At 36.0% G+C, this 13,752-nt stretch overlaps 1 protein-coding gene, 1 long non-coding RNA gene and 1 other non-coding gene across 3 annotated transcripts; all 3 read left to right on the top strand.

Annotated features, from left to right (window-relative positions):
- The first annotated feature begins 5,940 nt into the window (after positions 1-5,940).
- LOC138888845 (small nucleolar RNA R16) lies at positions 5,941-6,020 on the top strand. Its single transcript, XR_011406424.1, has one exon. It is a non-coding gene; the product is annotated as a small nucleolar RNA R16 (small nucleolar RNA).
- A 1,758-nt stretch (positions 6,021-7,778) lies between these two features.
- On the top strand, positions 7,779-8,762 carry LOC138886907 (uncharacterized). The gene is made up of 2 exons (XR_011405867.1): positions 7,779-7,820; positions 8,434-8,762. It is a non-coding gene; the product is annotated as an uncharacterized lncRNA (long non-coding RNA).
- Positions 8,763-9,144: 382 nt separating this feature from the next.
- On the top strand, positions 9,145-10,515 carry LOC138887940 (zinc finger BED domain-containing protein RICESLEEPER 2-like). Its single transcript, XM_070169733.1, has one exon. It carries the CDS (start codon positions 9,145-9,147, stop codon positions 10,513-10,515), a length of 1,371 nt encoding a protein of 456 aa, XP_070025834.1.
- Positions 10,516-13,752: the final 3,237 nt, after the last annotated feature.

Raw genomic sequence — 13,752 nt, 5'->3', positions numbered from 1 at the left:
CACCAAGTGACTCCTTTGACCAACCCTTCGTCATTGCCAACCATCCCAACAACCTGTGCGTTGTCATGTACCTATAGAGGACTACGTGTGACACTTGGGGTATTACTGCCTTGGACCACAATTATTCCTTTTTGAATCATTCTTTCTATTTCCCTTTTCAAAGCACAACAATCTTCAATGCTATGCCCTTGGACATTAGAGTGGTACATGCATCATTTAGTAGGATCAAATCCTTTTGCATATGGGTCCGGAGTATAGCCGAGGAGCGGCTTAATCAGGACAAAATGTTTTAACTTATCAAACAAGCTTGTGTAGGACCCCCCGATTGGCGTGAAACTATTTCTTTGCCTTTGTTCCCCTCTCTGCCCATATTTTCTAGGGTTGTTGGATGCTTGAAAATGCTGTGAATGCACATGAGAATTTTGGGATGCTGGTGCTCGCCCTAGGGAGTGACCTAGTAGTTGGACAGATGGTCGAATGTTGTTCGGAGGATAATACTGGGGTGGATTATGTGGAGTTTAGGGATGTTCATAGGGTCGGTATTGAGGCTGAAAGCATTTAGCAAGAATGCCCACTGGATCCTATCGTTGGCGGGGCTCAGCAACATCTTTTCTATCAATGGGAGGACTGTCTCGAGCAACTTGTTCGTTCCATCTGAAAAACTCCCTAAAACCTTCCTTTGGGTTTCTTTTCCATCTGAGATAGGGAGGAGCGGTCTGGGATAATGTCTATATTATACTGAAAGTGTCGCACAAAATCTTGAGCCATGTCATCCCATGTATGCCACTTACCGACATCTTGACGAGTATGCCATTCTAAAGCTTCCCCAGTCAGGCTCTCACTGAAATACGCAATCGACAAATCATCTTTCCCGCCAACACTTCTCATTTAACTATAGTAACCTCTCAGATGGGCTACTGGATCTCCACGCCCATCATACAAATTAAACTTTGGCATCTTGAACCCTTTCAGCTTTCTGGATATCTCATCTTGCTCCACTGTCTTAGCAGGCTTTGCTGTCTCACCGGGAGGCTCAAAATGAGGAGCGTAAGAGTATGGACCCGAGACCTTGATAATTGGTTCTAGAGCATAGCATTGGGCATCGGAGATTTTGAACACAGTCTCGCTAGAGGATCGAGGAAAGGTAGCAGGTGTATGAGCTACGAAAACATGAGTGGTCAAAGGTACGGGATATGAGGTGTTTTGGGGGGTGGAGTGTGAAAAGGTTGTGGGGAGATATCCTGGACTTGTGACAATGGCGGAATGGTGACAAGGCTTTCAGTGTAGTTAGTGGGAACTGATGGTGGAGGACGCCCATTAATCCAGGCTTGGTATATTTCGTCCATATGCCTTTTCAACCTTAAGACCTCTTCTTTCAACTCAGATTCTAACCCAATAATCTCCTTAGATGGATCAATAACACCCGTGTCCAACTCTTTGCCAGTCATGACTACCTTGCTCTTTGACCTTGTGTTGTATGGATGAGTTACCTTAAGAACCACAAACCAACCACTCTTCTGCTGAATGAAGATGACAAAAGGAACAAAATGGGGCCATCATGTTAGCATTAGGGCATTTAACAGCTAAAAATATCACATTGCGTGCAATGCACCTAGCAACAATTAACGGTTCAAGAATGACTTCAAGGGTCACAAGGTCACTTGGCATCGTCCCAATTTGTCCATTTCAATCTTCTCTTTTCTTTCGTTTTCTAGCACTTGCTTGCTCATTTTTCTTCCTCTTTTTTTTTAATTATCACTCTTTTCTTTCTTCTCATTTCTCACATCCCATAATTTCACCCCTTTTTTTGTTTCCTTCTTTTTCCCTTTTTCTTTTAATAAAATAAAAAAATGATTCGATCGAACCCTATGTAGGTTGCCTACATATCATGACGCCGCATGAATCTGATCTTTGCGTAGTTCGAGATAATCGGGAATAAAGTAAACAAACTAACGTTCTCTTTTTTTTCTTTTTTTTTACCTTAATGACTAATCCGATGAGTAAAGAGAAATAAAAGAAGCAAAACCTTTTTTTTTGAATTTTCTAGACTTAATGTTCTATGTCATATTCTAAACTCAAGCTTAAACAAGCATATATTTATTTATTTATTTTGAAACAAACACTTTATGAGAAATTATTAAAGAAAAAACAAACCCTACAAGAAAAAAATATTTTTTGATTCTTTTTCTTTAGGAAGGAAATCTAAACCAAAGAAGAATATTTTGAATTTTCACTTGATATCCTGAAGAAAGATTTCGAAACAAGAAATGAAAAAGATAAAAAACTGTTTTTAGATTTGAATTTTTGATTACCTAAGAAAGAAACTCTGAAAATAAACCAAAGAAAAAGTAGGATTTTTTTTTCTTCTATGTACAATATCCTAAAATTCTAATGAAAATAAGAAAAGGTTTTTATTTTCATTTTTCATTAATTTCCCAAAGAAATCCTTTTTGGATTTTTGGAATTAATATCTTAAAAAAAAGCTTTTAAAGAGGTACTAAAAGAAAATTCTCTTCTTTTTTTTTTAAATTTTTAGTCTTAATGTACCAAAAGGAAGTATAAAAGTAATTTTTTATTTTATTTTGAGCTCTAGATATTAATTTTCTAAGGAAAACCACCTCAAATGAATTTTTTTCATTTCTAGAATTAGTATTCTAAAGAAAACTTCTAACGGAAATATAAAACGCAAAATCTCTTTTTTGAGATTTTTGAGTTATAACACACTTTTTCAAATACAAAATAGAAAGTACAATAACAAAAAAAAACTCTACATTACTGTACAAAACTAGAAGGTAAAAGACGACACAAAAAGAAAAACATACTCAAAGCATAAAAAATAAAAATAAAAATCTTCTTAAGCAACTCCTGAATAAGCGATCCTGACTAGATGGTCCTGGGGTGTCTGTCATGCTCAAACTTCGGTAAGTAGATCCACACATGTATGAAAAAACTCAAACCAACACTATGTGAGACAATAACATTCCTTACTAGACACATGCAAGATATGGTTGTGATTATTTTTCTAAAATTAATCTATGTGGCTAAAAATAGAAGATATGGCTAAGACCCCGCCAACCCAAGAACCTAAGACTTACTAGGAAGACCGGACCCTATGTGGGTTGCCTACGTATCATGCCCCGAAAGACGAGAATCAGGTATGTGTAGTTCGACCAGATTGGATATGGGCAAGAATTAAAAAAATAACTAATTTAGAGAAAATATATTTTTTGTCTTTTTTGAAAAATGATGAAATATATAAACTCTTTTTGGATTTATTTTTCCCCCCATTTTCTGATTTTTTTTTTTTTGAAAAATGATGGAAAAGTGCAAAATCTTTATGGATTTTTCATATTATTTTTTTTGGTCTTTTCCTTAAAAAAATGTGAAAGAAAAACATAATTGGACCCTACTTGCTTCATTTTTATACTTCACCCTCTTTTCTTTCTCACTTACCCTCAGCCATCATTGGTCAGCCAAATGACCCTTTTACCTTTGAAGAAATGCAACATGTGGTACGTAGGATGCATCAGGATGGTCTTTTATTTTTAGGGTACACCTTCCTAGACGGACTCAACCCCTGTGTTGAGTCCCCAAAGTCAAATGCACGTGATGCAAACAAGCGTTCCTACTAGGGATCCGGCATGAGGCTATGTTATTCTAGGTTTAAAAAACTGGGTTTATTTGTTCTAGACCTGGCTTACCCGAGCGGACAGCTCGAGCCCAGGGGGCAGTGTACCGGGAATACAGAAGCTTCACCGGCTTTGCAACTTGTCCGAACCTCATTCTGAAATTGGGATATGACTCTAACAGAAGAGAAGTCACATGAAGTGCACACTTCCCAGATGATTTAGAAGACTCAGAGAGAGGAGGGTTTCGTAACAGTTTATATACAGTTCAAACAATATCAAAGCGGTAAAAAAGTGACATTTAGCACATTAGGCTCAAATACGTAAAAATCAGATAATAAATAAAGCCAACTATAACAGATATTCTAAGCTCAAATTTTGAACCCTGAACCAGAAGTTCTAGGTTCTTAACCTCAGCAGAGTCGCCAGAGCTGTCACACCTCCTTTTTTCTAAACCCGGCAGGGTATAAGGAGTTTTTTCCAATTAAAGTGACAATCGAAACGGGATTATTTATATATTGTTCAGAGTCGCCACTTGGGATAGTTTATGGTGTCCCAAGTCGCCGGTTCAAATCCCGAATCGAGGAAAGATTGACTCTATTTTGTAGTCCGCGGACACAGAAATCCGGGTAAGGAATTATGTTAACCTGGGAGAAGGTGTTAGGTATTTCCGGGTTCCGTAGTTCTAGCACGATCACTCAACTATTATTATTGGCCTATTTATCTGATTTTAAAACACTTTTAGAACCTATGCATTTTTAACTTTTAAAACCGCTTTTATTGATTTAATGAATTATTTCAAGGTTATTTAAAACACATTGTAAGCCACGCTACATGAAATGCATCTGTGGTTCACGACACGTTCTGTTTAACCTTGTTGGAAATTGAAGTTGGGTCACATGAAATGCACACCCAGATTGGGATTTCAGTATCGTGAACATGTCATGAGAACCGTACCCATAATCACGATAATTTATTATTAACACACTTAAAGCAAATCATATTGGCCACTATACATTATAGAGTTAAAAAAACCGATGTAGGCCTATGAGAGTTAACACGCAACTTGCACAAGTAGTGTAACTAGAGATGTCAAGTAAAGGAAACTAAAACCATATTAATTTTTATATCCAATGATACTGATTTTTTCAAACAATTAAGAGGAAAAAGGTTATGGAACCAATATTTCCAGCATAAACTTTCAAAAAACATGATAAGGAAAAATCACTTTGTCTAATTGGTTTTAGTCAGATTATTCCAAACCAACCCATTCTTATGGAGAACAAAGATATATTTGGACATCAAACCTGCTTCAACGACCAACCAAAGATCCGATGAGATCCATTTTAATTATTGAACATCAATAATCCCAATAAGATCACAATATGGATATATAAACCAACATTCCCATATAAATGCAAAAAAAACAAAAGGAAGAAATAATGGCAAAAAAAACGGCAATGAATCAATTATAAGGAAAATTCATCAAATGCCAAAAACAAAATGAAATTGAAAGCAAGAAATTGAACCTTTAATAGAATTTCAGACGGAACCTTCTTCCATATTTGATTCAATACAAAGAGACAACTCCAACATGAACCGTGTAACAGCAAATTCAAACAGGGGTCACGGACTTAAACCTCGAACTGCAACCTGAACCTCGACTCAGCCGCGTCTTAACCAACCATAGCAGCAACAAAAATCGAACAAAAGGCAACTAGAATTCGAACCTAAACCAGACTAAATTTGCTTGGCACGAATGGAAACAACGACTCTGAATCTCGATGGCAACTAGTGAACGGCAACGAATCTGAATCCACCTCTGTCCCTTCGCACTCTGTTTTTCGCTCAATCCTTTTACTGTTCAGTCACTCTCTATGCGTGTATGTGTATCTTCCGATGAATTTCAGTGAAAGAGGGCTGGGGTGTGGCGGATTTCAGGGCAAGGAATCGGGGTCGATGCTGTTTAATGTTATGGGGTGTAGAAGAAGATGGTTAGATGGGGAGGTCGTTGCTGGTTCTCTAGGGTTGCACAGTTCAAACTCTATTTAACCAAGATTTTCTCCATTATTTCTTAGAACATTAGCTTTTCTCTGTCAATTGAGTTTACAAAAAATAGTTATATAAATGTATAATCTGTTTATTTATTTATTTATTTATTTATTTATTTAAATAGCATCGAATTTACCCTTTTTCTTGTACTGAAAGATGTGAACAAGGATATATAGCTGGTGCTTAAACTGAAATCGTTGTCTTTTCCGATATAAAAAAATTTCGACTTTTTTCTTCTATTTTTTTTTAAAAATGATTTTCCTATGGCATATGATGATATTACCACAGTAGATATTGAATAATTCTGTTGATTATTTACTCCGCTTATTATCTAATGCCATATCTGAAATGTAATATTTTTTAATTTTTTGTTTAATTTTTCTCTATTTAGTTTTATTTTCTGCTTGATAAGTTTGCTTATAATTGCAGTAAAGGAGGCAAATGATGATAAACAAAAAACTTATACTACACACGCGAAGAGTAAAGTTTGTCTGAAGGAAATTCTTTCTACGCGAATGCAAGGCACAGGTCGTGAACGCGGAGCGTTGGGGGCGTTACCCTTCTCAAACGCGACCTGGCTATCGTGAACACGAAGGCCATTATGGCAGGGACTTGGGGGAGGGGTGAAATACTCATCGTGAACGTGTCATTTGGATCGCGAACGCGGAGGCTGGGGGGGAGAATGACTTCACGAACGCGGTGGGTATCACGCGAATGCGAAGGCTTTGGGCCGCTGCGTCTCGCGAATGTGAAGAAGGCCTGACCAGCGATTTATAAACAGAGGCAGAATAGGATTAAACCCAAAATTTCATATCTCTTTCCCTATAATCAGACCTTGTGCGATTTTTGAAGGGGGTTTCATCACCAAACCATAGGTATGTGTTCTTAGATTCATTTCTTTCATTATTCATCAACACCATTAGATTTCTAGGCCTAAATCTTGTTCTTTAAGGGTAGAAATTAGGGATTTTAAGAGAATTGGAGATTTTACAAATTTAGGAATTTAGACCTCGATTTCGGGTCGGATTCCGAAACTAATTGCATATTTGGGCTCGTGGGTGAATGGGTATTTGGGTTTTGGTCCGAACCTCGAGTTTTGACCAAGTGGGCGCGGGGTCGATTTTTGGGGTTTTGGGGAAAAATGTTGGGAAGCTATAATTAAGCATTGAGTATGAGTTCTTTAGCAATTATTGATGTTCATAAGTTAATATTGGCTAGATACAATTGAATTAGAAGTGGAATCAAGAGGGAAAGCGATAGTTGAGGCTTGATTCGTGGTCGTGGAATCGAGGTAGGTTTTTGGTCTAACCTTAGCTTGAAGTAGGGGTGGGCATAAAATCCGAAAAACCGAATTCCGAACCGAACCAAATTAATTTGGTATTTCGGTTTCGGTTTTTTTGGTATTTTGGTCTAATTCGATACTGGATTTTCGGTATTTCGGTATTTCGGTTCGGTTTTTAGTTTTATAATTTTACTATTTCGGTAAACCGAAATACCGAAAATTTGGTAATATAGCATACAGCCCAAACCCAATTACCTATTTTATAGGCCCACGCCCATCCGCGTCCCACTCCCACCCAGGCCCATCTCCCCCAACTCTCATCCCAAGCCCAAGCCCAATCAAATAATCAATTACCCAAGTCAGACACTCAGAGTCTCAGACTCAGTTAATACACTAGGGCTGGGATGTTTACATTAGGGCTTGCTTACTGCTTCAGTGCTTAGGAGATATCATCGAGAAGAAGAAGAAGAGAATCGACTGCGAGTCTAGGATATCAGTCTGCGAGTCGAGTTACGACCAGTCGACATTCGAGCTCGAGTCTTATCTCATCTTCACCAGTTAACTTCACTACTTTTGTAAGTTTTGTAAATCCTATCTCATTCTCATGATCTCATCCCAGTACTCGACTACTCTTTGAGGTTTTTTTTAGTTTTTATATTTTTAAGTTTTGAGTTCTACTCTCGACCAGTTGCATAAATTTTTTAATTTTTGATTTTCTGCATCAAACTAATTTAGGGTTATAGGCGGCGATTTCCAGCTCGATTCGATTCCTCACGCCTCACAAATTCTGGGCAAACGAAGTGTCGACTACTCTTGTCCTGTTCCAGTGTTCCGAGCTCGATTCAATTTCAATTTCAAAGGTATGTTTCGCTTTCTTTTGGTTGTATTGTTGATTGAATGAACTGCTGTTCCGAGCTTTTCCCTTTAGTAGGAAAATATCATCTGTATGACGTTCATACTGTTTAATTCATTTGCTTGTATAATAACAGTTGTGAGTACACGACTATGTGTTAGGCTTACCATATGATTACTTTGTTTAGGTCTGATTTTTAGAACTTTACCATATGAGCAACTAACAATAGCAGACTGCTCTCTTTGAAAATCATGAAATACAGTATCTTCTAGTATGTTGGCTTCTAGAATTTCAAGAAAAGATTTAGTCACTCTCTTATTCTTTAACCCAAGATCATTTGTTGAACAATAGAGTCATTGAAACCTTCAACTTTTTTTGACTTTGGGCTATGAACTACTTGAACCTTTTCCTGTATTCAATGAAAATTAATGGACCTCAAATTTGGCCCCCTCCCTTTTATGTAGATTTTGGTTTCAAAATAACAGTTACTGGGAATTTATGTTTATATTTGTTTAATTTTGTAAGGTAGCAAGGTAGTTAATTTGTTGATTCTTACTGATAGCAAGGTAGTTAATTTGTTGATTGTTAATTTATGTTTATATTTGTTTAATTTTGTATAGATGGAAGATACAAGTAAAGTAAGTGATGTTGGTTCTAGTGAAAGTTTACCTATTACGGTAGATAGTAACACCAACACCATTGATACTCAAGATTCCAAGAAAAGGAAAGCAATGCAACCTAGGTCTGACGTTTGGAACCATTTTGATAAATTTGAGGTTAATGGGGTTGGGAAAGCACGGTGTCGATATTGTAAACAAGCTTATGCTGCTAATTCATCTAAGAATGGAACAACAGGATTGAAGAATCATTTGCTTAGATGCAAAGAATACCCACTTAAAATTGCAGAAGATAATAGTCAAACAAAGATAAATTTTCAATCTTGCCAAAATGATGAAGGATCAATTTGGAAATTTGATCAAAAAGTGGTTAGGAGGGCCTTAATTGAGATGATAGTTATTGATGAACTACCATTTAGCTTTGTAGAAAATGAAGGCTTTAAAAAGTTTATGAGAAAAACTCAACCACTATTTCGTATTCCTTCTCGTAGAACAATAACAAGGAATTGTTATGAAGTTTACGGTGAATTGAGGCAAAATCTAAGAAGTTCTTTTAGAGAAGCACAACCAAAAATTTGCCTAACAACAAACACTTGGACTTCATTACAAAGAATAAATTATATGTGTTTGACAGCCCACTTCATTGATAGGGATTGGAAGTTGCATAAAAGAATACTTAATTTTTGCCCTATCACTAGTCATAAGGGTGAAGAGATGGCTAAAGCTATTAGGGATTGTTTGCTTGAATGGAAATTAGACAAGGTTTTCACTATTACTGTGGACAATGCTTCTTCAAATGATGTCACTGTCAAAGAATTGTCTAAACAGTTAGATATGTGGAAAACTAATATGATGAGTGGTAAACATCTTCATGTGAGATGCATGGCTCATATACTAAATCTAATTGTGCAAGATGGTTTGAAAGAACTTGATGCTTCTGTGACACGTGTTAGAAATATTGTGAGGTATGTGAGATCTTCGCCTGCAAGGACCTTAAAGTTTAAACAGTGCTGTGCACATATAAAGGTAGAATGTACCAAAACATTGTGTTTGGATGTTCCTACCAGGTGGAATTCCACCTATTTGATGTTGGATACAGCACAACACTTTGAAAAAGCCTTTGACAAGTTGCATCTTTTTGATGATGGATTTTCTGCATATCAATGTTCTCATCTTTGTGAAGATGGTGGTAATGCAGGTCCTCTTGAATCTGATGATTGGGTGAATGTGAGGAATGTGATAGAGTTTCTTGCAAGATTTCACGAGCTAACTAAAAAAGTTCCAGGTTCACGTTATGTCACTTGTAATTCTCATTTTGAGGATGTATCTGAACTTTATTGTCATTTGAAAATGTGTTTAGCTAGTGAGGATGGGCATTTGAGAAAAATGGCTCAGCAAATGCAAGAAAAGTTCAAGAAGTATTGGGGTGAGCCTGAAAAGATGAATAAAATGATTTTTATTGCTTCCGTCTTGGATCCACATAACAAATTTGAATATGTTGAGGGAGAACTTGAAGAACTTTTTGGGGAGGAAAAAGGGAAGAAAATAAATGCTGAGGTGTATGCTTATATGAATTCTTTATTTGGAGAGTATCTAAAAAAGTATTCAACCGAATCTTGTCCTCAATCTCCATCTAGTTCTACTTCATCTAACAACACATCTAATTCACCTAGTGGGAGTGTTATAAGTGCATCAAAAATAAGGACTAAGCTTAGCATAAAGAAACAAAAGGAAGACAATGGAAGTGGGGGTGCTAAATCGGAGTTGGATAAATACATTAGTGAAGAACAAGAGCCTTTTAGTGAAGAATTTGATATCTTGAGTTGGTGGAAAACACATGCTCCTAGATTTCCTATTCTTTCGGAGTTGGCTCGTGATGTGTTGGCAATTCCAATTTCTAGTGTGGCGTCGGAATGCGCGTTTAGCACTGGTGGCCGTATTCTTGATTCATTTAGGAGTTCATTGACTACTAAATATGTGCAAGCTCTTATTTGTGTTCAAGATTGGCTTAGAGAAGAGAAGAATCCTATTAGTGTTGAAGAAGACTTGAAGTATCTTGAGGAACTCAAGCTTGGTAAGCTTTAATATTTTGTGTGTATTTTAATTCAAAATAATATATCATGCTTTTTCATTTGTATGACATATTTGGTCGTATTATCTTTAGATATGGAAAATAATGGAAGCACTACTAGCATTGTTTGATGTATAGTTGCAACTTGCATCTTGAGTGGTAAGTTTAATACTCTATTTGTTTGGTGATAATGATATACTTAATAGTTTGTAGTTTTGTTTTATTATCATCAAACTATAATATTCTAACTTATGATTTATATTTTTTTAGGTTCAAGTGCAATCATGCCCCGTGCTACTGCTCAACGCTCCGATATTTGGGAATACTTTGTGGTGAAAGAAGATAACGGAGAAGTTCGCAAAGTAGAGTGCAAACATTGCTCTCTCTATTTTTGTTGCACTATGTTTAACTGTTTAAGACTTTAAGTGTTAAGACTGTTAAGACTTAAGACTTAAGACTGTTGCAGTTGCAGACTTGCAGTTGCAGTTGGCCAGTTCAGTTGCCATGTATTTAAGTGTTAAGACTGTTTTTGTTGGACTGTGTTTTTATTGCACTGTGTTTAAGTGTTAAGTGTTAAGTTGATTGCCAGATCTGGCGTGCAAGTTTGCAACTGCAGATTGCCAGATTGTGAAGTTGTCTAGAGCAGAATAATATGTTATTCTTGTTTCAGGCTTTCAGCCATGAGCCATGTGCACATTGTGCAGTTGTGCAAACACTTTAGCATTGATTATTCATTGATTGTTAGCATTGATTATTTGATTATTCATTGATTCTTGTAGTTGTGCAAACACTTTAGATCGTGCAAACACTGCCGTTGTGCAACCACTTTAGAATTTAGATTGTGCAAACACTGCAGTTGTGATTCCTCTTCCAATTGTGCATGTGCAATTGTGCACTGTTAGGTTAGGCGTTAGCATTTAGCAATTTAGCATTGATTATTCATTGATTGTTAAACCGAAACCGTACCAAACCAAAATAATAAATACCGAACCGTACCGAAATATTTTGTTATGGTATTTGGTATACACAATTGATAAACCAAATACCGAAATACCGAACCGAAATTCTTACATACCGAACCGAAATACCGAACGCCCACCCCTAGCTTGAAGGAATAGGTGTTGTGCCTTATTTGATATGTGCTGGTGTAGTGTACGACGTATAGGTGTGGTGACGAGTATCTATACGTTGGTGTCATGCATGCCCGTGAGTCTTAAATTGTAATCGTTGTGATTCTTGATAAGTACTATATGTAGACATGTAATTTTTGACACACCCCAAGATTTTACACACTTTAGCGTAAATATTTAGTTTTGGTTTAGTATCGCTATTCTAAATAGTTTTGACTCTTTTACTTTATTTTATCATAAAAATGAAAAATTACAAAAATATTTTCTTTTATTTAGCTAATTAATATCGTATCTAGTTACTTTTAATGTATCTACCTTACATAGAATTTAAAAATACAAAAATAGTTTCACTTTGTTTTTACGAATATTATTTTAACTTTGCAATGATAATTTCATTTTTATCTTTTAGTATGATATTTGAAAAATACCAAAAAATAGGTTTGTTCTAACGGTTAGTTTTATTTTAATAGTTATTTTACTTAAGTAGTATTAATTAGTAAATGAGATAGTATTTTTAGTCTTGTTCAATGAGAAAGAATAAAATTTGGGCTCAAACAACCCCTTTTTAGGCCTAATTTTCGGACCTAACCCATAATTCCTAAGCCCAATACCCCTAAAACCCTAGAAAGACACTTAAAACAACCCTAAACCTATTTTCTTCTCTAAGCTTCAGCCGTTTTTCTTCATTTTTGGCACAACCTAAAAACACCATAAGCCTCTTCTTCTCCATCCAAAACCAACGACAGACCTGAAGCTCCATCAACATCGACCCCTGCTCACTTCAACGAAACCAGCAGCCGTTTTCCAAAATTAAAAGGCTATCCTGATGCATCTTATGTGCTACATGTCGCAATCTTCAAGGGTAGAAGGGGTCATTTGGCGGACCAATAATGGCTGAGGGTAAATGAGAAAGAAAAGAGGGTCAAGTGTAAAAATGAAGCAAGTAGGGCCAGTTATATTTTTCTTTCACATTTTTGTTAAGAAAAAGACAAAATAATAAAAAATCCAAAAAGATTTTGCACTTTCCCATCATTTTCCAAAAAAAAAAATCCAAAAAGAGTTTACATGTTTCATCATTTTTCAAAAAAAATAGACAAAAATATATTTTCTCTAAATTAGTTTTTTTTTAATTCTCGCCCGTATCCGATTTTTCCGAACTACGCATACCAGATTATCGTCTTTCGGGGCGTGATACGTAGGCAGCCCACATAAGGTTCGGTCCTTAGTGAGTCTTAAGTTCTTGGCTTCGAGGATCGTAGCCAAATCTTGCCTCTCTAGCCACTTTTGGCGGCCGTTTTGCAAAATAGGGCTATTTTCGCAAAGTGGCTTATTTAATTGTGTCCGGAGAGTCTTCAATCCACAATTAGGTGTCTCTTTACTTTAAGGTCCGTCCTTGTCGAATTTGCATGTCTAGCAACTTTTGGCCATGTAGGCTATTTTGCAAAAATCGCCTCGATCATGTCTTGCATGTGTCCAGTAGGGAGTGTTGTTGTCTCACATAATGTTCTAAATCTTTAACTCTATGTGGTTTTAGTTTTCTCATACAGGTGTGGATCTACTTACCGGAGTTTGAGAACGACAGACACCCCGGGACCATCTAGTCAGGATCGCTCATTTAGGAGTTGCTTAAGAAGATTTTTTTTATGTTTTGGCCTGTTTTTCTTTTTATGTCATCTTTTACCTTCTAGTTTTGTACAGTAATGTCGAGTCTTTTAGGTGATGTTAGAATCTATCATAGTCTAGTTAAGTTTGTCGAGTCTTTTGTTATTGTACTTCCTATTTTGTATTTGAAAAATGTGTTATAAATCAAAAATCCAAAAAAAAAATTGCGTTTTTATATTTTTGTTAGAAGTTTTCTTAAGAATACTAATTCTAGTAATTAAAACAAATTCCTTTGAGGTGGTTTTGCTTAGGAAATTAATATCTAGAACTAAAAATAAAAATTGCTTTTATATTTTCTTTAGTATATTAAGACTAAAAATTCAAAACAAAAGAGAATTTTCTTTTAATACCTCTTTAGAAGTTTACTTTAAGATATTAATTCCAAAAATCCAAAATAAAAATTCTTTTGAGGTTCTTCATTGGAAAATATATAAAAAAAATATTCTTTTTATTTTCACT

Source organism: Nicotiana sylvestris, chromosome 3, assembly GCF_000393655.2.
Source record: "Nicotiana sylvestris chromosome 3, ASM39365v2, whole genome shotgun sequence".
In the NCBI taxonomy this organism is placed as follows: Eukaryota; Viridiplantae; Streptophyta; class Magnoliopsida; order Solanales; family Solanaceae; genus Nicotiana; species Nicotiana sylvestris.
Note: the sequence above shows the minus strand (reverse complement) of the source record. Positions and strands in the feature narration are given on the sequence as shown.